Raw genomic sequence first — 26,604 nt, 5'->3', positions numbered from 1 at the left:
TAAAGCAATGCAGGGTTGAAAAGAAGCTGAGTGTGCAGCTTAAAGTAAACTCCCTTTTTACATCCGCAGCTGCAGATGCAACATTTACAACCAAGAAAAGACAATGACCCCATTCAACCATTTAATTAAAATTTCTTTATTGAAGTTGTTCGTTCTCTTGGGGTTTTTCAAGTATCTTCCTGATTGCAGGTTGTTTATGTCAGACAGGTAAAGTCCACAGTAACAAGAATTGTGAAACAGCGTCGCTATGCGTTAGAAGACAACTACTGCATATTATGGTGCTGCATTTTGGGACACCGTGGAGTGTTGGCAGTTCGATTGAATGCAATGGAAAATAAATATCCATTATTCCACTTAGCCTACGTCTAAGCCTTCATATATACGTTGCTGTTAGATTGGGGTACATCATAGTGCATTGAAAGGTAAATATTTAAATTCAATAAAGCTAAATCTAAGGCCTTGTATGTTTAAAGTTAGTTAGTTCTTGAATTTACGAAAAGTACGTGAAGGTAGCGCTGCTTTTACTTATTTATCATTCCAAAATGACGGATCCTACTACGTCTCCGGAGGACCACTGGAAAGTAAGTCAATTTTATTAACTAGCCTGGACCTAAGTGCAAATTGATTAGTGTGTATTTTTGCGTGGCAGCAGTCATAAGTAACAAACACTGTGCTGACAACACCCTGAAGCTCTGCTAACGTTGTGTGGAAACAAGGCTTTGATAGCTTCAAAACTAGCTAGCGTTAGCTTGATGACGTTCTGTAACGTTGTGGCAGTTAGCTAACAAGCTAGCTAAGTAAACAAAGCTTCTTGAAAATGTGAATCGCGTTTCCCATAAATGTTCACTTGTTTCTAAGTTATATTTAAATCAGTGAACTTGTTTTAAAACTCATCCAAAAGTGAAATTCACTTTTTTTTAAAGACCGCAGCTTCTGAAAGAAAGATTAAAAAACAAATGTCAGTTCACATGCAAATTAATACTCCTGTGACATGTCGTTAGAAAATACCATTTTTACTTCAGATATCCCAAAATACGGCTCCTTATTTTAAAATGTTGTTCATAGACCCTGTTTTAGAATGACTCAAGTGTAGAAAAGAGAAAGCTCCTCTTCAGAGGTCTTCATGAAAGCAAGACTTGATGTTGACACAGAAAGCATTATCAGGATTTTTCCTACCTTGGTCATAGAAAAATCCAGTCCTAATCTTTGAAACCACAAACTAGAAAAAAAGCCTATTGTGTGGAGGTGCCCTAGATCAAACAGTAAATATGTGATTGAAGCACTAATTTGCCACCTTTTTCACCCTCTTTTATACTTAAAGTGGACGAATGAGGGCATTGCTCGGTGGGGGTTTAGATTGGCTTGCAGTTGGTCTTTTGTCAGCATATTTAGGGCAGCACTCATGTTCACCTTGTCATCTCAGTCTCTGTTTTCTCCTCTCTCCTTCCTCTGCTGTTTGGTAATGGCTGGACAGACAGACGGTGCTTTCAGCGACAGTGGCTTTGACCCCAGTGAGTACTCTGTCAACTGATATCTTGTCTTCTCTCATAATAGTTGATGTTGCTGTTTGAAAGCGGTGACTTTTTGGTCTCTGATTATGTTGATACCCGTGTATTTAATTTTCGAATCCTTCGATGAATGTGTTTCTAGGTTTCTTTGCTGAAACTCCCAGAAAGGGTAGTGTTGTATCCAGGGCAAACAGCATTGGCTCAACAAGTGCCTCTTCAGTGCCAAATACAGGTATTGTGTTTGTTATGGTAGGGATTTAAATTTTTGCAGAGATCTCACAATACTCAGTATTTCAATTTAACATTTTTGATACCACTGACGAAAAAGGGGAAAAGATTACTAATTAGGAGGCAAAATAATGCAGCACACTTAAAATATTATGTTCCTCGTGACTGCATTACTCATAGATTACTGTTAAATAATTTATAAACATATAAATAACAGGAATGATCAAAAAGATAAATGTCACAGAAAAGTTTTTGTTGACGGGGAGAAACAAAAGAAAGAATAAAACATTTTAGTTAAACAAAAAAAAATTCTTTAACTTTAAACCAGTCATATGAAATCAAAGAGCAGTTTGGTATTTCTGCAGGCTTAACTGTCATTACCAACATCTTTACCAGTTGTCATGTAATGGGATAAATTTGAAAGTGTTGAGCTGCAGTGATCACTTAATTTATTTTGGTTAACTCATTAGTGTCACCTCCAATGAGCAGCACACGCACTGCCGTTTCTGAGGCATCAGATTTTCACCTAACTCCAATTTTTTGAACACACAGATTGCTTGCTCTTGGAGTTTCATAAGATGTATGATAACTATTAAAAAAAGGGAAAAAAAGAAGCCCTTAAAACAATAAGTACAATGTTAAGTTAGTTTTGTGCTTGAAACAGCAGAAGCTCTGTGCTGTTTGTCCCAGTGCTCAGCTGCTAGTGACGGGAGGGGTTGTGTGTGTGTCTGCAGCAGTGCTGTTGTCGAAAATTGGTGTTCATGCTGTTGTAAATGTGTATCTTATTAATTACTAAATTTTATTATATATTTTTTTCATTTTATTTCCTGCCTCTTATAAAACAAACTGTCTTGCGGGTGATTGTAGTCTTTTATGTACACGGTCTGCATGTTCAGGTACTCTGACAGAGCTTTAAACTACTCTGCACATTTTTATGCTTCATAATATGATACCTGGCCTCATTACAAGCATAGCTGTCGTCCACGTTTTTATATTTAATTTTTTTGTTGTTGTTGTTAATGCTGTCAGTAATTTAGTTGAAGCATTAAATTTAACAGATGTCTCTGCTGAGAATGAATAATAACTCTGTGTTTTTCCTCATTTCTGTGTAATTGAATTAGTTTGAGAAAGCCAACGCATTTCAACAATTTTTGACTGAAATCAATCAATAAATGCTGATATATTGATATTATGCACCAGTGACATAGATTAGTCATGACTTCAATGTGATTTATTTTTATTTTTCTTGAATATAATCCCAAATAGATGATGAAGATAGTGACTATAGGCATGAGACATCCTATAAGGACTCGTATAAAGATCGACGGAGACAAGCACACACGCAGGCTGAGCAAAAGCGCAGGGATGCCATCAAGGTAAGGCTACAGAAGATTACAGATGGATCTCAGACAAGCGATGCACTTTGTGGCACATTTAGAGTGGTCTAACCTTTGCTTTACAAATCTTTTGTAACATCAGAAAGGCTATGATGACCTGCAGTCGATTGTGCCCACCTGCCAGCAGCAGTCGGAATTCACAGTTGGAGCACAAAAGATCAGCAAGGCCACTATTCTGCAGAAAAGTAAGATATGTTTAACAGAACCTGTTTAGACTCTTTCACGACACGCTTTGAAATTGTGTGTCTGATGTGGTGACTGATAGGAATCCACTTTGATATCCATAACAATGTTTCGCTTAGTGTGGAATTGTATTAAAATGAGAATTGTTGTGTTTTTATTACTTCAAAGCAAATGAGACCCCACAGGTCACCATCCCCACTGCAGCCGTGGCACAACGGGGGACAAACTGGGACTTTTGAGGGTTCCTTTTGTATTTATTGCAAACTATAGTTTTAAAAGAGGAAGGAGCTCTTATTTGGTTACAGTTTGTAATTTTTGCCACTACTGCATCATACACTTTTTCAATATTAGGTAACTTTAATAAATAGTTCTCAAATATTCAGATTTACTTTTTAAATATTGTTTTATCTCAAGTATCCAATCCTGCAAGAGCTGATCAATACATTGTTATAGGGCCAAGCTATTAAAGATCAACATTTCAGTTTTAATTCAGGTGAATTGAATTCAGTTTTGTTTATATATTGCGCTAAATTACAACAGATGTCATCTCAAGACACTTCAAAGATACGGTCCAATTCAAAGCAATTGTAATCCAAATCATTGTATTACAATCATAGTCCAGTCAAGTCAAACTGGTTGTAGTCCAAATTGGTCCAATTCCTAAAATACCAGTTTATAAAAGAAGAAAAGCTGCCTGCTGAGAAAGAGAAACGCATGTTAATTACAACAATTATGTCATATGTACATGGAGAGGTGCATCATGGGAGGTCCCCCAGCAGTCTCGGCCTATAGCAGCATAACTATGGGATGTTTCAGGGTCACCTGAGCTACCGCTAATATGTGCCAAACAAATGTCTTTTCTTGCAACACCCTTAGGATGATGTGCAACTTTTCAGGGTTGTAAACATATCTTTGACTGATGGATTTCTTCATTTTACTTTTTTTTTTTCCTAGCAATTGACTACATCCATTTTCTGCACAAAGAAAAGAAGAAGCAAGAAGAGGAAGTTTCTGTCCTAAGAAAAGAAGTGATGGCACTTAAGATCATGAAAACGTGAGACGGGCATTTGCACTTAGTCAGATAAGCTGCTCTTTGCAACCTAAGCATTCCAGAGGTGTGACTGTTCTGCATCCAAACACATGAATTTGTATTTTAAAAGAAATGCTGGCCAAGGGAAATAAAGTTAAAAATGCTTTGATGGAAAATTGAAAAAACTGTATTAATTTCAGAAAATCAGATTTTCAGTAAACATTTAAGAATTTCTCAAACGATCCGGGTTATTCGAATCACTAAAGCTCAGAGTTTCTCTATGAAAAAGCTTTCTGTGAGTTGTATATGTTGCAAAGCCAGTTAAAGTGTTTGTCTTTCTTAATAGGAACTATGAGCACATCGTGAAGGCCCACCAGAACAACCCACAGCAGGGGGAAGATCAGGTGTCTGACCAGGTCAAGTTCAACATCTTTCAGAACATCATGGACTCCCTGTTTGTGTCTTTCAGTAGCTCTGTTTCAGTGAGCAGCTTTCAAGAACTGTCCGCCTGCGTTTTCAGCTGGATCGAGGAGCACTGCAAGCCGCAGGTAAGGGTTGTTCTTGATGAATCTCACACAACGGCTCACACTTCACTCTGCTGAGGTAGTTACTGTTTCCGTGCTTCCTCTGTTCTTTTTTAGACTCTTCGGGATTTTGTTGTTGGAGTGCTCCGGCAGCTCAACGGTCAGCTTTATTGATCGAGGTGAAACTTCTGGTTGAGTCCCAGAAATGGACTTTGTACCTGCTCGTGCCTCTCAGGATGGAGTAAAAACTTCAGCTTCAGGCCTTGCCACAGCGCTCAGTTCAGCTCATCGGTGCCTCCCTGACTGTATTTGGATTACCTCGTCACACTGTGGGCAGAGATGAAAAGCTGCCTTGGACATAGCAGTTAAATGCTTGCAAAGGATAACTTCAGGATTTTAAGTGTACATCGAGTTTATTTTGGCCTTATCTGACTTTTATTCTAAACACGAGTGTGCAAGTTAATGAAGCAATGGTGTGTGTTAAATTCAACATAGTGGCAGAAAACTGTGGAGCTGGTTGTTCTCACTTTATGCAACAAGTGGAGTTGCCCCATTTGAGATGAGTTAAAACCGTAACAAGGGGAGGTCTCAGACAAAACTCCTCACAGATTGAGTAAACGGAGGGTCTGCTGCGTGTCACGCAAATTCACAATAAGCTTAACTGTGCAGCTTAATGCTGAACCAAAGGGCTCCTCTCAGCTCCAGCGTGCAAACATTTAAGTCACTCCTGAATCTTATATGATTACAAATATTCCGCTACATGTCATCATCTGCAGGTTTACAAGCAGTTCTACCGTATGTGCTTTCAGGTTCACCTCCTGTGGCGTTTCAGCTTTTCATCTCTGAGGTTCACTTTAATCACCTTCCTTTATTATAACAAAAGGTGAGGGTCTACATAAATGTAGCGGCGACAAGCCGACAAAGACCAGTGAAATCTCCTCACTGACAGGTTAAATAAAGACAGCACAGAAGTACCAGAGCTAGCATAGAGTAGATTTCAGATTTCTTGACCAGATGTTCGTCACATGTGTTTGAGTAATTTATTTGGGAGATGATGGTGGTGTTGATTTTTAATGAGTCTCAACAAGTTATCACTTGACTATTCAGTGGTTTTAATAATAATGAGAAATGCTGTTTACTTTTGCTGTCAGACATTTGTGATTTGTTCCATTTTTCTTTTTTTTTCTGGTGTAATTTTTTATTACGTCTTAGAGAACCAACAATCTGAAACTGAAAAACTTCTGTAATCAGTGAAAACACCTTTATGTTTTATTTGGGTTTGATTTTGTTTCCATCTTTACTGTAGAAATAATGATTCTGGATCCCGTCTTGTTGCTTTGAGTATTTTAATCATTTTTCAAAGTCAAGCCAACTCATTGTTAGTTACACTTCTAAAAAGTGATGCAGTCATGTACGGCAAAGTCTAATTTACAAAGTTTCTGATCATTTTGACTTCAGAATACTGGAATTATGTTCTTTGAGGTTGCCGTAGCATTACAGTTGGAACTGGACTACATTTTGAGTTATTTCTGTTTCCACCACACTATTTACATGTAGACAGAATATATACCAAAACAGAATAATTATCTTTTTAAAAGTTAAATGAATGTGATTTGATTGCACAAGTATACCTAAACACCCAACAGCCAGAGAATGTAGATCATATCTCTTTAAAAAAAAAAAAAGCAGTGTCAACATAAGTAAGTGAATGTCTTTTTTTCTCCCCAGTAGGGAAAAGCTGTGCAGCCAGTGAAACCTCTTTCATGCTTGAAGGTAGTTCAAAGCGATGCCGTAGTTTAGCTTAAACCTTTAGAAATTACTGTCAAGAACGTTTAACAGTGCTACAGATGAAAAACAGAAAATGGAACAATTCACTCCAATATCGGTAGCTCGTATAAACCAACCACCGTTCACACACAGCGCTTAACGTTTCAAAAAGGAAAACAAATAGAAAAATCGCCCGATGAATTTGAACAACAATGTACAGCTCTTTGAGCTATGATGAATAGTTTGATATTTTCATTGTAAGCTCAGGGTTGCTTGATTGTCTTTAAAAGGGAGAAACCCACCGGTGCCTGTGTGGTCAAATTGTGTTTTGCTGTTGAGCCAATGATGAAGCTGTTTTTGTTACACTTCTTTTCCAGTTCAACGTTTATTAAAGTTGTACTATTTATTCAAAACACTGGCTATGAATAAACTGTGCTGTGGCTCAGACTGCGTAATCCATTTTCTTAGTTATGCACCGAACAGGTGGAAACTGATGAGTTTGCAGCACAAACATTTTTATCAAGTACTTGGGAAAGCCACCTTACAGTCTTCATCAGTCTCTACTCCGACTTCCTCCTGTAAAGACATGAAAGAACAAAAGTGTTGGCAGCGAGTTGACATTTTGCAAAGTGGTCTTGCTCCGCGACTCACCAGGAACTCCTTTTTGCTCTTTGGATATCCCTCCAGGATTGCGTTCATCATGTCTGAAGCCTGACAGAAACAAACGAAAAGGTACATTTTGTTGCATGTTAAACGTTAAAGAGCCAGCGCTACAGAAGCTACGGCTGTATGTACAAATAATTACCAATCTCTTCCTCTTTTTCCACTCTTTTACATAAACATCGCGCTCTTTATAAACCTGTAAAATTAAACAAAAACGTGTTATTAACAGGACATAAAGAAGAGAAACAAAAATCAATAGCTGTTTTAAAGTGCTTCCTCCTACCCACCTTCTCCTTCTCTTCTGGTGTGACGTGGTTTGCAGATGACTTGATCTTCTCCAGACGCGCTTTGCACCCAGAACATTCAGCTTTTAGCTCTTGGATCTCTGCTACTATTTCCTCTGTTGTGAGAGAGCTGTTCAGCTCCTTCAGCTCTGTTATTAAACATGTAAAATAGTTACAAATCAATCCATTTAAAATAAAAACAACATTCCGGGTCCTAAAACTGCTTCCTCTGAGAAAACAAAGATCAAGTTACATATGTAGCTCGTGTGACACACCTGCATCTAGCTGTCTGCAGCTCTGAGTGAGGGACTGCACCTCTGCACTGAGCTCTGAGATCTGACGGTCCATCGTCTTCAGGTCAGCATCATTCACGTCTTTAAACTGAGCCTGCGGGAGTGTTGGGCAGCAATGGTCACATACACGGTTATACGTGCACATCTTCCAGTTCCCATTAATTCAACGTTTCAAAAGGAACACAAACCTGATCGGCAAAGTAAATCTTTTGCTTGCCATATATTTTCTCCTTTATCTTGCCCTCGAGAGCCAGCAGCTCCATGGCTTTTACCACTGCCTAATGGAGCAAACATTAAGTCCACCATTAGGTACCCATACTAAAGACACAGCAAAAGTATGGGGAATTTATTTAAGAATGGATCTCACCGTTTTTCCCAAACCATGCTGCTTTTGTAAATTACAGAAAACATCCTGAGCACTGTAAGGACGGTTCTTCTCATTTAGGTAGGCAAGGATGACTGAAGCACCTGTGGGTGACGGCAAACATTCAGGTTGTAATACAACTAAACTTTCATGTCAGTTTCAGTGTTTTGCGGTACTAAATCTACTTTGTCATATTAGCCAACATTACTATACTTAAAGAGCCATATATCTAGATAATTAATTTAGTCGGCGCCTTTCGAGGACATTTTCTCCGTAATCAAAAAACGTTATACTCCACACTGTAGGCAGTTTAGCTAGTTAGCTAATAGCTAACTCGGCTAAACTATCTAACTTATCATTTGACATTAAACAAGCGTCGTTCGCTCGATATATATGTCATAACCCAGCCTTTTTGCTTCCGTCCAACTATTCCACCTAAAAGACAACTCTTGACTTACCGTTATCTTTTTTGCTCATTTTCAACTAGTTTTCTTTTACTTCAGTTTACGAGATTAAGTTTCGCGCGAAATGTGCGTCACTGAAAAGATCGATTATGTATACGAAGATGCTCCACTCAAGTAGTTTCTTTCTTGGCACCGGGTCTGGGCTCTTAAATGTCGATTTTTACTCGCATCATTTACTTGCATTAATAATATTTATAAATGTTACATGATTATCTGAGTTCGCCTTTTCGCCTGGGTTTGACCTACTTTAAAACGACTTGCAAAATCTGAAACAAAAATGCAGTGAGACATCTGTCATTTTGGCGCGTCTCAAACCTAATCAACGGTTTGTTTCCCGTCCCGTTGAAAATGTCACGCGAGCTTTTAATGTTGGATGGGAAATAAAACACGGACACATACAGTATATGTTCGGAATTTCTGCAGAGAGGCGCTATATAGATAGAAAAACATAGAACGTGTTAATCATTGCACGTGCCTCCCATGAAGTAAACACATCACTTATAAGACAAATGCACTTATTAGGCAAGAACATATACAGCTTCAATGAACCTTCTTTAAACTCAAGTGAACATTTACTGCAAATGCCAATTTGTGTCAAGACGTTTAGTTTTAAACACTACATGAAATAACAAGTAAGACAAACCTATTTGCAAACATTTTATTCAATAAGATTTTCACTTCAAAACATATCAAAAGCAGATACAGAGAAGAGAATACAATACTATGCACATTAAATGATCAAACAGACAATCACTTATATTGACGAACTGAGTCTTCATGGAGGAATATTCAAACCAAACATTTTGTCAAAATGCTAACCCCTTCCGATCAGTGCACAATTTTTCTAACTCAACTCCATGTAGTCCAGCAGTTTTATTTTTTTATAATAAGCTAAAAATCTTGCAGCTTTGATTTTCTTCTCAATAAAACACAATGAAAGAAAGTGTTTTTCCTCTTTAAAAAAAAACGAAAAAAAACCCCAGCACTCTAAGGCTCTGATAGTTGCCTTTTAATAAATCTCAACTCTTGTTAATTTAAGCATAAAGTGCCACTTCAATTCTAAAATTCTGACATGGTTTGACCATGTAGCGAAAATCAGGCTGACCAGCACAAAAGCCATTTTAAAGCTTTACATATGAACATTTAGAAAATTAAAAAAAAAGATGATACATTTTTTATCCTATTTTGCTGTAAACATGGTTCCCTACTGACATATAAGAGCCATGAACTGGAGAATATTCTATCTCTTTCTTTAAAAAAAAAGTTCAGCTTGACTGTCAATTACACATAATACAACAATGGAGAAATATAAAGAGATCTGTTTAGGTAATATCCTTTAAACAGAAAAACACACAAAGCGGCAGATTCGTGCAAACTATTAAACATGGACACCAAAGGGCAGAAAAATAAAAAAAATATTTTGTACTTACTCACACACAACATAGAAGCGTTTCTCGCCTTGGGGCACAGGTTCACAAATGCTATGAACCGACATACATCAGTGCTCCGCTGGCTCAGGTAAGACTGTAATGGGACAAAATAAGCTCCCAGTCATGTATAAAGAGGTCTTTAGTCAGCAGAAAAACACAGAACTTTGAAAATGTATCCAGGTATTATTCGTTTTTTGTCTGCGAGGTGCAGAAACACTACTGTGTGTAAATAACTTAAATGAAGCTCTCTTAACCTGCAACCAACAAATCCACCTCCAACAGATCATGCTCACATGTTAGGGACAGAGACACCTTAACTTACACAAATAGCTATTTCTTTTAAGTGTGGCTGACTTTTTCAACGACTTAATGTACTGCTTTACTATGTCATTACTAAACATGGCTCAGCTCAAGCAATAGGAATGTCTTATTTGGTCCTAAAAAGCCCTGTATGTTCAGACCTCCATATAAAAAAGATTTCAAGGGCATTCTGTTTTTTTTATTTTATTCTATGACGTTCCATCTTTTTTTCCTAATCAAAAGTCACTAACTAAGTACTGCTTTAAGTTATGGGTGAGTAAAGTTGCAGGATCGCAACGATGTAAAAAAATGCTGGTTTGTTCGATGTCTGACCGACTTATTTTTTCTTTATATTTTCCTATTGCTCAGCCTACAACGTAGAAGTTTTCCTGACGATCAGAGTTGCAGAGCACAGAACAAAAAGAGTTGAAAATAAAATACTTCACAGTGAGAAACCGATGAGAAGCGAGGCTGCTGGAACCTAAAATCCTCTCTCACACTCATTCACGGCTCATCAATAAAAACTCTGCCCGTCGAGCCACACACATGCGGACACACACTCTCAGCAGCACACACGCCTCACTGTGGTTTACCAAGCAAGCTTGATAAGAAGTTAGACCCCTGGCTCTCGCCCTGTCTACTGCCCCCTCCTCCACTGAGGGGATCCATCTGGCTCAGTTCAGACTGATCCAGCATTTCAAAGTCTTCTCCGTCCAAGTCTGTGTCCCATTCAGAGCTGGACTGCTTCCTGTAGCTTCGATGGGACCCTGCCTTGGGGGGGCCTTGTCTGCGTTGGGTGGCTGGAGGCCGAGGCTGCATGGCACCAGCCAGTGCCGCCTGGATCATGTTGCTGGCGATGACTCCAGCCAAGTCTCCAGTGAAATCTGAGGCAAGCGGCATGCTGCTGAGAGAAAGTTCTGTATCCAGATCTTCCTGGTCTGACTCCAGATGAGCATCCACATCCAGCACTGATGCCCTATGGCTAGCTAGCCCAGATGGACCCAGACTCGGCAACCCAATGCTTGTGTCGTCATCGTCATCCATGAGAGTAACATCGGGGTTTATGGAGGGGAAGTCAGGGAGGTCTTGTGCAAAGGACTCCTCAGCATCACTGTGTCTGTCAAAATCTGACCAGAATGACAGAGGGGAAGAAGGTCAGAGGGCAGGGCAAATCTGCAAAACAAAGGAAGAGCAAATCTGCAAAACTTCAATCCTTACCTTCAGAGCCCTCAGTGAGTGGGGTTTGGCCACGTGATAGGTTAAATGTTCCATTATCAGTGTAGGACACCTCAGCATCAGAGTGCTCAGAGTCAGTCAGTGCAAGTTCCTTCGCAACAACAGCGTCATCGAACTAGAAGAGAGCACAATGGAATGGTTGAATATTTTTAAAGTTGTTTTGCTGAAGGTTTTTTTAATATTTTTTTATTACCAGACAGTGAAAATCTTAAACTTTTTCCCCTGTCACTCTGTCAGAATGAAAAGCATTCTCCGTTTACTGTCAAACCTCCTGCAGGCCTCACTGCACACATTGGTGCAAAAATAAACCAACGTCTTTACTGAGGTTTCTAACCTCGACAGGAAGTGACCCTGATATGCTACAGTAACCAACACAAAGCCCACAGACAAAGCAACAGGTGTGGAGTGAATGTTTCCTCAGTATTCTTTAACTTGATTTAAATACCCAGAAGCTCAAGCAAACAAACCCAAACCCAAACCCAAACTGAAGCAACACAGAGGTACTCATCATAGCATTTTATGCTTGTTTGCATTTTATGCATGTCTCACGCACATCATGCCTTTTTAATCGAAAATACTGAGGAACTTTGGACATTTAACAAACTTACTGTTGGGCAGAAAGCAGCCAGTTCTTCCTCGCTGTCGCTGGCTTCACCCGAGGCTGCACCTCGTATGGGCCTTCGAAGGACTTTGGAGCGCAACGACAGACAGATAAATGATTATCACTATTAACTTTTAAGAGTAAATTAAATGACTGCTTTTAGAGGAGGTACAAAAACAGTCACTGAAATGTCCAAATATGAGAATAAATAAGTAATTTCTTCTCAGGATTAAATCAAACCTGCACCAACAGTTGGTTCATTATTTAACAAACATAGAGATAAAAGAAGTGCCCACTTTTATCTGGGATCAGATCTTCTTTAGGTTTTAAACTTGTCATAAAAGTAAGACATCCTGTTGGCACGAGTTAATTTTGGACTCTTGAAAAAAAAAAAATTAAAGTAAAAGATGAATAGAAAATGAAAATTGTTTTGTTACCTATATCATTGCATAAAATCTATATTGGTTAACTCACATCACCCTATAAATCTGATAAGAGAAAAAATTGCTCTGGAGGAGCATTCATTTTTAATAAATCAAAACATAACCTCTTATTTTTACATTATTTGAACATGGTGCTTAGTGCCACTAGAGGGCACTATAACAAACAATTGCAACATGTCACAAGTAACTACATTTTCCAGTTCAGCAAGAAATCATAAGACGATTAAGTAAAAAGAGCAGCCTTAAAACTTACACTGATTATCAATGGGCTTTGACATCATGTATCCACGAACGCTGAAGTCCAGCCGCTGCAGGGCCGGCTCCAGCTTTAAGCAGACATGCTGGAAAACCCTGTGATATACTGCCAGAGGGGCCAGGAGAGTGGCCAACACTAGAGGAGGGAAAACAACTCCAGCCATTATTATAGAGATGGAGGAAATAACGTGTGGTACTTGTAACAGGGGCATAAAGTTTTTTGTGTTATATTAAGATACACCACAGCTTTGCTCTGCTCACTGTAGACACACCCACATGTTTGTTACATTAAGTAAAGCAACTAAATGAGACAAAGGGAGCAGCAGGGAGCGGTGCTGTTGACTGGTCCTTCCTGCCGAGCTCTGCAGTCTGCACTGGTTGAAGGTTAAGAGATTAGCCCGCTCAGTGAATGACCTCCTTAGCCTTCCTCCTGGCTCCCTGCCCTCCCTCACTCCCATCATGTGTGCCTCATCACTGCTTTAATCACCTCACAGATCGGGCCCTGGTACAGAGGCCCCACAGATCTGGTTTCACCACCCATGCAATTTTAATCAGACCAGTCAAGCTGAGTTTCCCTGCCAACATGGTCTTGTGAAAGGGTGCAGATATGTACTTATGACTGGTTAAGCTGCTGGGACTCACAAGCAGAGTAGGAGAGCACCAATCCAGGAATGTAGCATCCAATCAGAGCCAAACAGGAGAACACTCCACAGGTCAGGATGCAAAACTGTCATAAAGCAACAAGAAACATGAGGGAAATGGTCAGTGCCACTACTTGTTATCCATAGTACATTTATCCAGAGCTTATCAGAGAATCTTGAAGGATAATCTGCGTCATGATAGAATGATGTCATTAAAAACAAGCTTTAAAAAGTAAGATATGGTCCTCACATTTCCAGGGTTTTGTCGTTTATATTGCACCGTGCTGGATGTGAAAACTGATGCGCTGACCCAGGCCTCTGCAAGGTGGTGACAAAGTTCAGGCACGCTGATGATGCCAGGCTGCACCAGACCCCAGCTGGACAAACAGACAGTGTTTTAAACTTAACTGTTCTATTGTACAATGGCTGCTGTCAGAATACTGTCTGATTAGAGACTACAGCTACAAACCTCTCATGTTCTGATTCATCCAGCTGTCTGACTGTGGAGAGAGAGAGAGGACATTCATGGCTTTAAAAGACACCGCCTTAAATATTATGTGTGTTAATATAGCCTGAGAGTGTAGATTTTAGAATACTGGGCACATATTAGCTTGACTCCACCCTTTCACCTACTGACATTTCAAGACCCCGTACACTTAGTATGCACAAGGTCTAAACTCTTCCATGTGTAATCCAAATTACTTTCAAAGTTTACAAAGCAAAACAGCTGATTGATGGCATATCTATTCTGGTTATAAAAAAATGTATATATTTGTTACAATCCCAAGAAGTATCTTAAAAATGAATAACTCCCATAGAGACTAAATGTAGCACCTCTAATCATGGGCCAGATCTTATTCCTCCAGCAGTCAACAAATACAAGCACAGTTAGTCCAGAAGCCAGCAGGAACAGCAGGCGCAGTGAGGTAAGAGCGTAGAACCTGGAGGGGAGCAAAACAGAAAACACATGACCATCCCCCATTTCACCAGAACGACACAAAGAATAAGTTAGATAATCTAACAGTTTTGTGCTGAATTCATTGAACCACAAAACTCTTGAGGGATTGCCCGTTTCTTTCAGCCAGATGTAAGAAAGAGGAAGTTGTTCCATCTGCATCAAACTTACTAAGAAAATTTAATTTCTTTCTTCAAACCCAGTGGAATTATTTTAATTATAAAACAAATCATGTTTAAAATGAAATAAGCATTGATGAGAATCAGATCCAGAATCAGATCGGAAAGTTACAGTTTGTACATTAAATAATATAAAGTGTCGTTTATGGTGTTATCCACATTTTAAAGATCTCTGTCCACTTGCATACAACTTGATTTCACTGCCTGGGATCTTAAAACAATAAGTCTCCCAGTACTGCTCCAATTTCAGATCACAAGACTTCAAAATGTGTCGACCACAACAATACTTGATGATTCTGCCAATGTGGAGATTAAGCGAATGAGGAATTTACTGGCAGGTCAAGACTATTAGCAAATAGGCTAGTGGTGAAATATGTTGTTACGGTACCCCATATGCCTAATGAGGGGTCACAACAGCAGTTTGATCAGAGACACAAAAGTTTAAAATCCAAAACACTGAGGCTGCTGCTCAGTGTGTTTTGAATGTAGACCGTTTCATTTTGTAACTGTCTGCCCCCTCTGATTTAAGTTGATTGTGATCTAAGAGTATTAATCAAACCATTCTCACTGTCCTATTGCCAAAGTTGCTTTTATTCATTCACTGAGTGATTTGCCATTGTGAGCTCCTTTGTAATTATTGATTAATCTCTATGGGCAGAAGTTAGTCTGCACCACTGAATATATGATGCTTCAATGTCTAACTGAATAAAGTCTGAATGCCTGAACTCCACAATTATGCTGTCCAGGATTATCCTCCATGTTCCAAATCAGTGATGCTTACCATTCAAAACTGATCGATTACTCTTTATCAACTAATTACGCTAAAACCTGTCCCAATCCAAGAGCACCCTTTCAACTATTGTTAACCTCAATATTTTATTTGAGGGGACACTTAATGGGTAAAATAGATAACTCATGAAACGACACAGTCTTGCACAATAAGATACTCAGGAGAAATTTCACAGTCCATGAGTCCTATGAGTCCATAAACAGGACCAACGCCCCGCCATCTGCCGTGCCTTGAATTAACAGGTGAAACATTTGTGTTGTGTAAAAGAACCAGCTGCTTGAAGGCATGCTCACTTGTCTTTATGTTTCTACAACACAATCCCACACAGACCCATGGCATAGTTTTCATGGAAAACCACAAACTCACATAAGATTATGACTCACCAGAACACAAAGTTGACAACAGTGAAGAGAAGGACACTCTGAAATGGTCTTTCCCACACCAGAATGGACTGTAGATATGTCAGGACGGGCTCGTAAGGCCCCAGCTTGGACAGAAGAGCAGCTTTGACAGCCCGTACCTGACCGTCTCTCTCGCTGGAGCATGGGCGACTTCGAAGGCAAACACTTGACTCCTGCTTGGCAGAGCGATCCTCCATGGATGCCACTTCCATTGCTCCAGTGAGCACGATCTTAGCGTCTACCGTAGTCAAAGTCAGCCTGTAAAATAAAGACTTAAGCTAAGTGGACACAGGTAAACAGCTTGATGAGGGGCACCACAGCGCCACGGAGATACTCTGCTCACAGAACCTATGCTAACGGATTTGTGGGCTAACAGCGAATGACGCAAGCTGGACAATTGTATTAACGTCCAGTAGTACACGTCGTGCTGTGTTATAAGTAAGTAGGTTACCTAAACCCAAGTGAAAACGTTTGAGAAGAAGATGACACTTACTATTTAGTCATTTTTGCAAAGATGTGGCTGTGCTTGTTCAGAAACTGTCAATATGGCGTATCGTGTTTTTCTGACCGTTAAACAGCCCAATCAGAATCCGCACGAGGTGCTGCGTCACGGTGCGTTCCATAAAATAGGAATTACGGTTGAGTTTTAAAGCGAAGAAACTACAACCTTCAAAACTTTTCCACTTTCCGGTTTTTTATTTAATATATATATTTGTGAGCATATCTCCTTGTTCTTTTCCATCTTTAGACAAACAAAGTTGAAAACAGATCAATAAAAATGGGCAAGAAGGTGCTATATCAAAATGCAATAGCACTTACTTAAGTGATTCAGTACATTTTTACTTTCGATTCGAAATAAAGGATTGCCGTCATCCATCATCGCCTCATAATTCGAATATAATCCCAACAGAAGGTACAATCCATATTTTGATACACTTAAACGACGCGAATCTTATGTCTAAATTGAGCTGTAACTCTAATTTGAATCAACACGTGCGGCCAATAGACGGCAGCAAAGTTAATGTTTCTGCAGCCACTGGAGCTCATATTCACTGCCCGAACATCAAAAATAACCTGCTACACCACTTCCGGTAGCTAAAGACCTTTATTATACAAGGAACCCCCACCCCCTCCGATTCTCATCAGGTAGGGAGGGTCAGGGTTGTAATTTTGTGTACATGTGAATTTTCTGTTGTTTTGTGACGTCACATACTCCGACACATTGTGTGGCAGCACATGCGATACATTTCTGTTTGTTATCTGCTAGAAAACCATAGAAGAAGTCTACTTGAAGTGTCACAACAGTACCAAGCGGGAACTAGCGGGCTGGTGGTAGAGAAGCGGTGTGCACTACGGCTGTCTTTCTTGTAGCATTTAGCTAGCAGGATAGCTAGCAGATTAGCTAAAGAAGGAGTAACTGACAATTCAACATGCCCCGGGAAATTATAACGCTTCAGCTTGGACAATGTGGAAATCAAAGTACGTGACATATTAGTATTGCTAACCTTCCGCTCAAACGCAAACCCATATCGTTAGCAAGGATCCAGCATTTCAGTTAGCTAGCGAAGATGGTTTGTTTGGCTTTGTGCTAAGTGATAATAAGAAGTGTAGCTACCTCTAATACTAATGTAATTAGGGGAAATGTTTCAGTGTCCTAGATAACTAATGACTAATAGGGTTCCCACAGAGCTAATACGATATATTACAAACTTTAGCGGTCAACTTTAATCGGGTAACTGCGGTTTGTGGTGGTTGGTCTCATCAATGTTTTACTAACACACAGAGAACTGCACCACAGCCAAGCAGTTAACCTTAATACGAATTAACGTTTTGCCCACACGTGTCTCTGTTTTGCAGTCGGGTTTGAGTTTTGGAAGCAGCTGTGTGCAGAACATGGCATCAGCCCAGAGGGGATTGTGGAGGAGTTCGCAACTGAGGGAACCGACAGAAAGGATGTGTTCTTCTATCAGGTAAGTGGGGCAGAGCAGGAGTTTCCATACATATTAGCTCTCACGCACAGTAATGGTTAGGAAAAAATGGATAAAGTGGCGGTGGCCTGGGAGGATGACATGAACAAGTTGACTCAGTTTGGAAGTCTGACATACTTTGGTCAAAATACCACGCAGATAGAGTCCCACAGAAGCTCTCTTTTCATACCAGTCAACTGCTCTTCACAAGGATGTGGAGATCTTGGGTAGTCTCTTCCATAGGGCCTTTTCTTAACCTTATTGAAAAACGTCACAAGATTAAGGAAAGCTGTTAGCAGGAATTTGAACATAGTTAACACTAAGCAATGAAGTGGGTCTGTAGTTGTGAAGTAAAACTGTTTGAAATATATTTTTTTACCAACCTTTGTTGTTAAAAAGAATTAAACAGAGTGAAAATGTTGTCACAGGCTGCTCACTCTCATAAACAGTTATCAACGTAAATAGTACTAGGACTGACAATTGAAAGTTGCAGACTCAGGGAACTTTAAGAAGCAATGATCTCCTTTTCCTTAATAAAAGATGGTCATGTGTATCCTATGGCTAAGGGACGTGATGAAGAAAGTGGTGGCGCTCTTTTCCTCAGTAATTTTGAAAAGTGGACCAGCTCTTATCATGGCTGCCAGTTGGGTACATATCATGCAGTTTGGATTGGATTGGAGCTACCATGCAGGCACAGTACGGACACAAATTACAATCAGCAACCATTGATGCACATTGCTGCTACATAAGAGAGCATACAATACCTAGCCAGAAAGCAGGCACTACCACACACCAGACCGATTGGGAAAATTACTAGACTGACGTTTTTGGTTTGGCTCGGCAGTGTGTCTTTTTATTTTAAAAGCAAAAATTGTCCTTTATTTATACCTGGATCCTCAAAAATACTTGTTTTCATGAGGAATAACTGAACAGCTCTTGCTGGCTCAGGCAATGGGTTATACCTGAACCTCGAGTGGTACAACATTGTGCTGTCCAGCACAACGTCTCTCAAAAGTAAATCAAAACCAAACAACAAGAACATCTACATAATTTTCTTCAGATATTTACTGGCAATATTTAGGCCATGATAAGGATTTGCACCTCTCATTCACTAGCTTCTTGTTTCTCTTGTCAGGGAATGTTGGATTTCAATTTATAGAAAACGTGAGGTAGTGTAAAGTATTATTTAGTGCTAGTACATTACATTTTGGAAGCATGTTGTCCAAACATGGCTATACAATTAGGAACAGTAAGAAATAAATCCAGCCCTTTTACATCTATGTGGGGAAAAAAAACAAACCAACATCTGGGATTGAGCCCAATGGGCTTTGAAATAGATTTTTGTCAAGTAAATATTAATTAGTACCTCCCAAAGGACAAGCCTGTATATTATGAAAGCATGACGGTACATGTACATAAACGCCTATTTCTTCCCACCTCTTAGAAGCACATTTCTGCTGGGAGGGACTTTTTCACAAGGAGAGGGAAATGTACAAACTGAGAAATGGGATAAGGGCTATGTGTCCAGTCTGTACCTGGTGATGTTGGTGTGCTCCTGAAGTACACCAACATTATTTGCCACTAGATGGCATGCTTCTTATGTGCATTGGAAAAGGATAGCACACCCTGCAGGGAAACAGATTGTGCAGTATCACCACCTAATCCCTGGTTGTTTATCAAACTCCACAGGCTGATGATGAGCACTACATCCCTCGTGCAGTCCTCCTGGATCTGGAGCCCCGCGTGATCCACTCTATCCTCAACTCCCCTTACGCGAACCTGTACAACCCAGAGAACATATACCTGTCTGAGCACGGTGGAGGTGCTGGGAATAACTGGGCCAGTGGATATTCACAGGTGATTGGTAGAATTAGCATGTTTTCAACCTAATGTCTTTATTCTCAACTGAAGTTAAATACTCATTAAAAGTATGTTAAAATTGGTTATGGCTTTTTTTGTCGCCCCCCCCCTCCCCAGGGCAAAAAAATTCAAGAAGATATCTTTGACATCATTGACCGAGAGGCAGATGGCAGCGACAGTCTGGAGGCAAGTTTATTATGTATTGCATATCGACTTACTCCTGAGGATTACTCGGGCTGTGGTTGTGTGGAATTTGGAAGAAAAAAAAAAGATTTTAAAAGTAAATCAATAGCAGTATCACAGTCCACTGCCTGAACTTATTTATTTAAAGTTGAAGGATTATTTTAGGCTGAACCTGTCAGAATAGCAGTGATTTGGATAGATCAACTCTTGTGATTGTTGTCTTTTTGAAGTTGTGTGGTCATTTTGTGTGTCTTTGTTGTCTCTTTGTGATCTTTTTTAGTCAGTTTGTGGTAATTTTCTGGCACTCTTTGTCAAAGTTGTTTATCTCTTTGTGGTCTTCTTGAGACTTTGTTGTTATTGGGTATGTTTATGGATATTTTTCCATTTGTAGTGGTGTGGTTTGGATAATTTTGTGTAATTTGGCATTACTGTGATCATTTTGTATGTTTTTTTTTTTTAATTTGTTACTCCTTCAAGTCTTTCAGTGAGATTTTACCGTTGATGCTCAGCCTAAACTCGCTTATCCATTTTTTTGTCTAAATGGTGACATGGGTTACTTGATTTTACCTCACACATGTCTTCTCACTGTTATTCAAGCAGACTGTTGTGTCTGTTGCGGTGATAGGCATGTTGAAATGACTGACTTAATGGAAACAACATGTTAAAATGGTGCCAGAGTCTGTCATCTTAAAACCAGCAAAGTCACAGCCATGCCGCACTATTATTCTTAGCCTCTCTTTTGCGCACTCAATTCAGCTGCCAGCCTCCCATAAAATAACACTCGCATTTTCCCTCAAAGGTCTGCAATTTCTGTAACTCCTTCACATTATGACCCCACATTATTATTTAGTGTGTGCTCTCGTGTGCATTGGATAGGAAGGTGGACTGAGCTGCTGCTGGCATGTGTATGTTGGCAGGGTGTGGCGTGTAGTGTGTCTGGTGATAATAGGCGGGCAAGTGTTAAAGGCAGGTATTACAAGGCAGTCTTGACGGGGGGGTGGGAGCCCATTTGTGAGGTGGGGCTGTGCTACCATTTATATAACTGGAAGGAAGCAAGGCATTTGCTCACCCACACACTTTCAGCTTTCTGCACCGATGGAGTTAAGTGTAAGCTTTACACGCATGTGGCATATGCTGTACCTTGAGATTGCTGGTAATGAGTAACCCTTTGTCTTCGTAGGGATTTGTCCTGTGCCATTCAATCGCTGGGGGGACTGGCTCAGGGCTGGGATCATATCTACTGGAGAAACTCAATGACAGGTCCACAAGAACACATGCAGCTTGATCACTTACATTTGTCTTCTCGTGATTTGGCGTGTGCAAATAATACATATTTTCTGTTCTTCAGGTATCCAAAGAAGCTGGTACAGACCTACTCTGTTTTCCCAAACCAGGATGAGATGAGTGACGTGGTTGTTCAGCCATACAACTCGCTCCTCACACTGAAAAGGCTCACCCAGAACGCAGACTGCGTGGTGAGCAGCAGTACACGAGAGCAGATGTTGATTAATCCCATTGCTCCCATGATAAAATGTGCACAGTCCATCATAGTCGACGTATTCCAAGAAAATAATGATGTGATGTCAGACTGTTAATTAGGTTTGGCCTCATGTGTTCAAACATAAATGGCACAGATCCACTGCGTGGAAAGTCTTTCCCAGAAAATATCAAACTCTGTTGTGACTTAAAAGACACACGAAACCTAAAAAAAACCCCAAAACATTGGATTAAGTCTCACAGGCCTTTCATACACTCATGTTGTCGTTGTGTAAAACTGTTTATTTTACTTTTCACTGAAACTAGGTTTGGAAAATCTAGTCAAGAAGTAATGTGACATTGCCATTGGGTTGAATTTTGATCCACGCTTTCATGTGGTTAATGTGGAGGATGAAAGATTGGATAGCGCTGCTATTTATTTAAAGCAAAATCACATCCATGATTAAGATTGTTCATGATATAAGATTGTCAGATTGCCCACTCCTAACAGAAACCATCCCCACACTCAGTATGTTTCTGTTTGCTTTGTTTGATGTTGTCTCTTAGCATGCTTTTTCAAATACATATTCTGATTTCTTTAGTCTTGATGGTTATTTTTAGGAAAGTCAGCTTTTTAGGCTTCTTTATCACTTGTGTAGCAATGTGATCAAGACACAAACTGCAGTGGCAGCATTGAGGCCTTACAAATCCAACTTATTAGATCTCAGTCTTGAATTGGTGATTGTATTAGTCTGAGATGCACTGACGGTCTAATGGTGTTTCCTCTTTAATACCTACTTCCTCTAGGGTCTTGCATAAGGCCCTCATGTTGATTGAATTAGGCTGAGAGTTAATAGAATCTGTGCTCCTGTTGTGACTGTACACTGTGTCTTTTATGTTCAACTCTTCTAACAACAGCACACTGTGTGGCTTCTTACGAGGTTCCTTGACTGCGTAATCACTGTGATACCCTCTCATTCCTTCCTCAACAGGGTAGCAGTGCATTGACAGTGTATTGACCTTTTCTCCTCCTCATTTGTCTAATAATTGCACTCTTGTGTGTTGTGCGCCAGGTTGTGCTGGATAACACGGCTCTAAATCGAATCGCCACAGACAGGCTTCATATCCAGAACCCCTCGTTCTCCCAGGTCAATCAGCTGGTGAGTGTGATATCAGTCAGCTTTATGTCCTTTCTTTGCTTGGCAGTCAGCTGGTTTAGTTTCAGGTGTAGTTTGAACATTTCTTCTTGTTAAATCACACCCAGGAGGAGTGCAGACGCTCTACGAGACACGTTGCGCTCCAAAAATGAACAAACTAGTTTGGCGAGTCCGTTGCACATCGGACTGGATTTTAGTTTTTCTTAGAAATGATTTACATATGGCTGCATTTTCCTTTGATTTATTATGTTTCTGTTTATATATATCAGTTACAGAATATAAAAACATCAACTATGATGCAAGTTAGCTTTTCTTAGGGGTGAAGATCCTTTCAGCACAGAGCAGATAAGTCTGCATACTAAAGCATTTCTATACCTGTCATTTTGTGACAGGTTTGGGGACAAATCACCCTGCCATAGTGAAAATAATGTTAATATAATGTCTAAAAGCCTGCTGACTTGTAGTTGATCAGGCTCTCATCTTCTGCCAAGTGTTAATGTAACCGCATTTGGACAACATACCCACAATCTTTTTAAGAAAAAGAACATAATTCCCATGAGTTGAATCTCTTCTAACTTTGCCTCCTTCCTCCTGCTCATGTAAACCTAATAAAAACTACAAATAATAGTAATAATAATGATAATAATATACAGCTGTATATTAGCACATATGGCATCATAGCTTCCTTGACTGGAGACACTCCAGGTCTGACAGAGGGTTATGCCAAACTACGTTCACCTTGTGATATCGTGCCACATTGTAGGTACAATTGAGAAAAGAATGCGTAACAGTTGTAAAGGCAAAGACCTGTGATCAAATGTCAAGACATGAGCGTGAAGGATGCACAGTACATTAACCGATTGGAAATTATTATGTGTACAGTGTCTGTGTGATAGATGTGTCATCGGATTAGCTGCCTAACTGCTTTAAGTGATATGTTTTTCTATCTTTTTTTAAAAACATTTTAAGTGAGGCTGTGTAAAAGTATTTTTGAGTTATCTAAGCATTCACATTTTGCAGAATCAGAAGTTTTCCTGATGGGCAAACTAAAGCTAACAGCTTCACAGAATGTTGTCACTGGACGAGTGAATTTTTCACCATCTAAAACTACTCAAACCTTTGAAAAAAAACAACAAAAAAATAATCTCACGTCTGTTTAGACGAGAGCTATATTGTGGATATTTACACTGCGTCACTTCTGCATCAAGCAGTTGTTTACACGTGACAGAATGTCCTGTAGCAACACTATAAAACGTTGTCTGCTTGAACTTTCACAAATGCAGGTGTCCACAATCATGTCTGCAAGCACCACCACCCTGCGCTACCCGGGCTACATGAACAACGATCTTATCGGTCTGATAGCTTCCCTCATCCCCACACCCCGTCTGCACTTCCTCATGACTGGATATACACCACTCACGACTGACCAGTCGGTGAGTTATATCTTTTCGTGTTGTTCAGTGAGATCGGCAGATAAAACACACTATATTAAATGGCCCCGTGATGCTGGAATGGAAAATTATCTCGCCTAACTGCGTCTCAGGTTGCTAGTGTGAGGAAAACCACGGTGCTGGATGTGATGAGGAGGCTTCTGCAACCCAAGAATGTGATGGTGTCCACAGGAAGAGAGAGGCAGCCCAGCCACTGCTACATCGCCATCCTCAACATCATCCAGGGAGAGGTTGACCCCACACAGGTACCACTGGGCTCAAAGGGAAATATAGTTAAATGCATTATTTATTTATTTTTTTAATGAATGATTTCAAATGTATTTGGACCAACTTTACTGTAGGTTCATAAAAGCCTCCAAAGGATCCGGGAGCGCAAACTTGCCAACTTCATTCCTTGGGGTCCTGCCAGCATCCAGGTGGCTTTGTCCAGGAAGTCCCCGTATCTGCCCTCAGCTCATAGAGTCAGCGGCCTGATGATGGCCAACCACACAAGCATCTCTTCTGTAAGTTTTCACCATAACTTTAAATCTGCCCAATCTCCCTCAGTGTTCTCGTGCAGAGATCTGTGCCTTTTCTCATGAGAATTTCATGGTCCAAAACTGAAGTTAAACAGGAATTCCCAAAAAGTCGTTTATATTATCTTTTTTTTTTTTCAATCACTTCTTTCAAAGTTGAAAGAAGTGGGAGTCTTGTGATGCCATTATATTTAATCTAAGATGACTGAGAAAGCCAAAACGAATGGCTACACTACAAGATCTAAATTTGTCACGAAGAGGAGGTTCAACTAAGTTTAAGTGAAGTCATAGGTTTAGTTTTTCTTTCCCGTGAAGATTAAACAAAACCAAAAATATGAAGAGTTTAAGGAATAAGAACTTGAAACTTGCCTTGTTTCAGTAATCGTTTTGATGTCCCTTTCTGTTGCTGCCCCACAGTTGTTTGAGCGGACGTGCAGGCAGTATGACAAACTGCGTAAGCGCGAGGCCTTCCTGGAACAGTTCCGCAAGGAGGACATGTTCAAGGACAACTTTGACGAGCTGGACAACTCCCGTGAAGTTGTCCAGCAGCTGGTAGACGAGTACAGCGCAGCAACGCGGCCCGACTACATTTCCTGGGGCACGCAAGAACAGTGAACTGACTTTTTCTTGTATCTGCTACAACCCAGTCAGCATACAGGCTAAGTTTATTTCATCTTAGCTCTTAACAATATTTTTCCCACGTAGTTGTCACTCAGTTGTTTGGCTATAGCTGCTTTTCTGGACAGAAATATTTATTGGCTTGTTATAGCATGTGATAGTGTTTGTGTCTCGATAAGAAGATACTTGGGCGTTACTGTTAACACCAACTCGCATCATAACCAAAGTATTTTCCAGGACCGTAGTGTATTCTGAAGATTGTTATACTTTGCTGACGAGGGGGGGAAGAAAAGTCACCTACCTTATAATTAAATGAACGAGTAATATCTGTTATCTACAAAACATTCTATAAATTTCTATTTACACTTGTATTGTCTCCTATACCACACCCCTTGTAAACCATTTTTTTCCAGTTTTCAGCAATCTAAAACAACCTATTGCCTTGTTTTGGTCTATTTTTATACAGAGTAGAGTCGAGTTTAGTTTTTGTGCAGTTGATTTACAGTGAAAACGCCCTCAGCCTACAGAGTGACAGCAGCAGAATAATGGTGAGGACAGAATGCATAGCATGATGGTTAATGTAGGTTTGGTCTTTACCTCACATTTCAAACATGGTGCATTGTACCATCTGTCTGCTGCTGATAAAATACTCTCATGATACCACTGTACATAACCAACACGAATGTCAAGTTGAAGTTGGACTTGAGCCATAAATGGTGTTAAAATAGCTGCTGTTTAAACAGCATTGATATTTTAACAAAATATGCAAACTGTTTCTCCAAAGCAACAGTTTGCACGTATAATAGAATGAGGTTAAAACTGGTTTTCACACTTGGTTGCTATGCCTGTAAATATGTTAGTTTCTCTGTTATGGTCTAAAGTGGATTTACTGTTCTATGTTGCTTTGCGTGTTGGACCTGTGTAAGAATAATAAACACATTTTCTATTACTATTATCTTTTTTTTTAAAAACCAGATGGCCCACTTTGTTTTCTGAACACATCACTTTTAACCATCAGTTATAAACGGAATCCTTCTTCAGGATGATAAAGAAATATTTCTCCCCCACTCACCTGCAGCTGAGGGTGCCTGTTCATCTAATTCAGATAAGGCTCATTACCTTGGGGGAACGTAACGGCACTTAGCAATGCCTGCTCAAACAGCTATTATTCACAATGGAAAAACTTAGGGGGAGGAAGATTTAAGCTCTGCCTCCGAGGCCAAGCTTCAGCCTTTCTTTCTTTTAATTTAAATGCACCTAAAGGAAAATACTCAACACTGCTTTACAAGTCTGCTCACATGAAAGCTCTTTTTTTTCCTTTGAAAATCAAACAACAGGATAAGACTGAAAGATTTATTTTTCTTTTTATTAATTACATACAGTATTTATAGTTTTTATTGCACTCCCAAGTTAGTTAAAAACAATAGTGCAATTGACTATA

General features: G+C 39.8%; 4 protein-coding genes across 5 annotated transcripts; 2 read left to right on the top strand and 2 right to left on the bottom strand.

Moving 5' to 3' along the window:
- Nucleotides 1–504: 504 nt before the first annotated feature.
- Nucleotides 505–7,050, top strand: mlx (MAX dimerization protein MLX). The gene is made up of 8 exons (XM_072368624.1): nt 505–581; nt 1,475–1,511; nt 1,651–1,740; nt 3,003–3,112; nt 3,216–3,318; nt 4,271–4,370; nt 4,693–4,894; nt 4,988–7,050. The coding sequence occupies exons 1-8, from the start codon at nt 543–545 to the stop codon at nt 5,042–5,044; spliced, it is 738 nt and encodes a 245-aa protein (XP_072224725.1). The 5' UTR covers nt 505–542; the 3' UTR covers nt 5,045–7,050.
- psmc3ip (PSMC3 interacting protein) lies at nt 6,992–8,798 on the bottom strand. The gene is made up of 8 exons (XM_072368625.1): nt 8,700–8,798; nt 8,245–8,345; nt 8,066–8,155; nt 7,860–7,971; nt 7,588–7,733; nt 7,443–7,496; nt 7,289–7,348; nt 6,992–7,213 (listed from the first exon to the last, which is right to left on the bottom strand). The coding sequence occupies exons 1-8, from the start codon at nt 8,716–8,718 to the stop codon at nt 7,157–7,159; spliced, it is 639 nt and encodes a 212-aa protein (XP_072224726.1). The 5' UTR covers nt 8,719–8,798; the 3' UTR covers nt 6,992–7,156.
- Nucleotides 8,799–9,349: 551 nt separating this feature from the next.
- On the bottom strand, nt 9,350–16,521 carry retreg3 (reticulophagy regulator family member 3). 2 transcript variants are annotated; one of them, XM_072368486.1, is made up of 10 exons: nt 16,430–16,521; nt 15,919–16,194; nt 14,446–14,552; nt 14,081–14,111; nt 13,862–13,988; nt 13,613–13,697; nt 12,969–13,106; nt 12,280–12,359; nt 11,654–11,786; nt 9,350–11,562 (listed from the first exon to the last, which is right to left on the bottom strand). In XM_072368486.1, the coding sequence occupies exons 2-10, from the start codon at nt 16,146–16,148 to the stop codon at nt 11,015–11,017; spliced, it is 1,479 nt and encodes a 492-aa protein (XP_072224587.1). In that variant the 5' UTR covers nt 16,149–16,194; nt 16,430–16,521; the 3' UTR covers nt 9,350–11,014. The 2 variants fall into 2 exon arrangements, with proteins under 2 accessions (XP_072224587.1, XP_072224586.1); XM_072368485.1 differs by having other exon boundaries at nt 15,919–16,511.
- Nucleotides 16,522–17,087: 566 nt separating this feature from the next.
- Nucleotides 17,088–26,114, top strand: tubg1 (tubulin, gamma 1). The gene is made up of 11 exons (XM_072368783.1): nt 17,088–17,415; nt 17,794–17,906; nt 19,593–19,760; nt 19,881–19,949; nt 21,127–21,206; nt 21,295–21,421; nt 22,496–22,582; nt 23,863–24,012; nt 24,123–24,275; nt 24,372–24,533; nt 24,963–26,114. The coding sequence occupies exons 1-11, from the start codon at nt 17,367–17,369 to the stop codon at nt 25,158–25,160; spliced, it is 1,356 nt and encodes a 451-aa protein (XP_072224884.1). The 5' UTR covers nt 17,088–17,366; the 3' UTR covers nt 25,161–26,114.
- Nucleotides 26,115–26,604: the final 490 nt, after the last annotated feature.

This window comes from Leuresthes tenuis, unplaced genomic scaffold (genome assembly GCF_036924035.1).
Source record: "Leuresthes tenuis unplaced genomic scaffold, fLeuTen1.0.hap1 SCAF_17, whole genome shotgun sequence".
Taxonomy (NCBI): Eukaryota; Metazoa; Chordata; class Actinopteri; order Atheriniformes; family Atherinopsidae; genus Leuresthes; species Leuresthes tenuis.
This window is presented reverse-complemented; position numbering and strand designations above follow the sequence as displayed.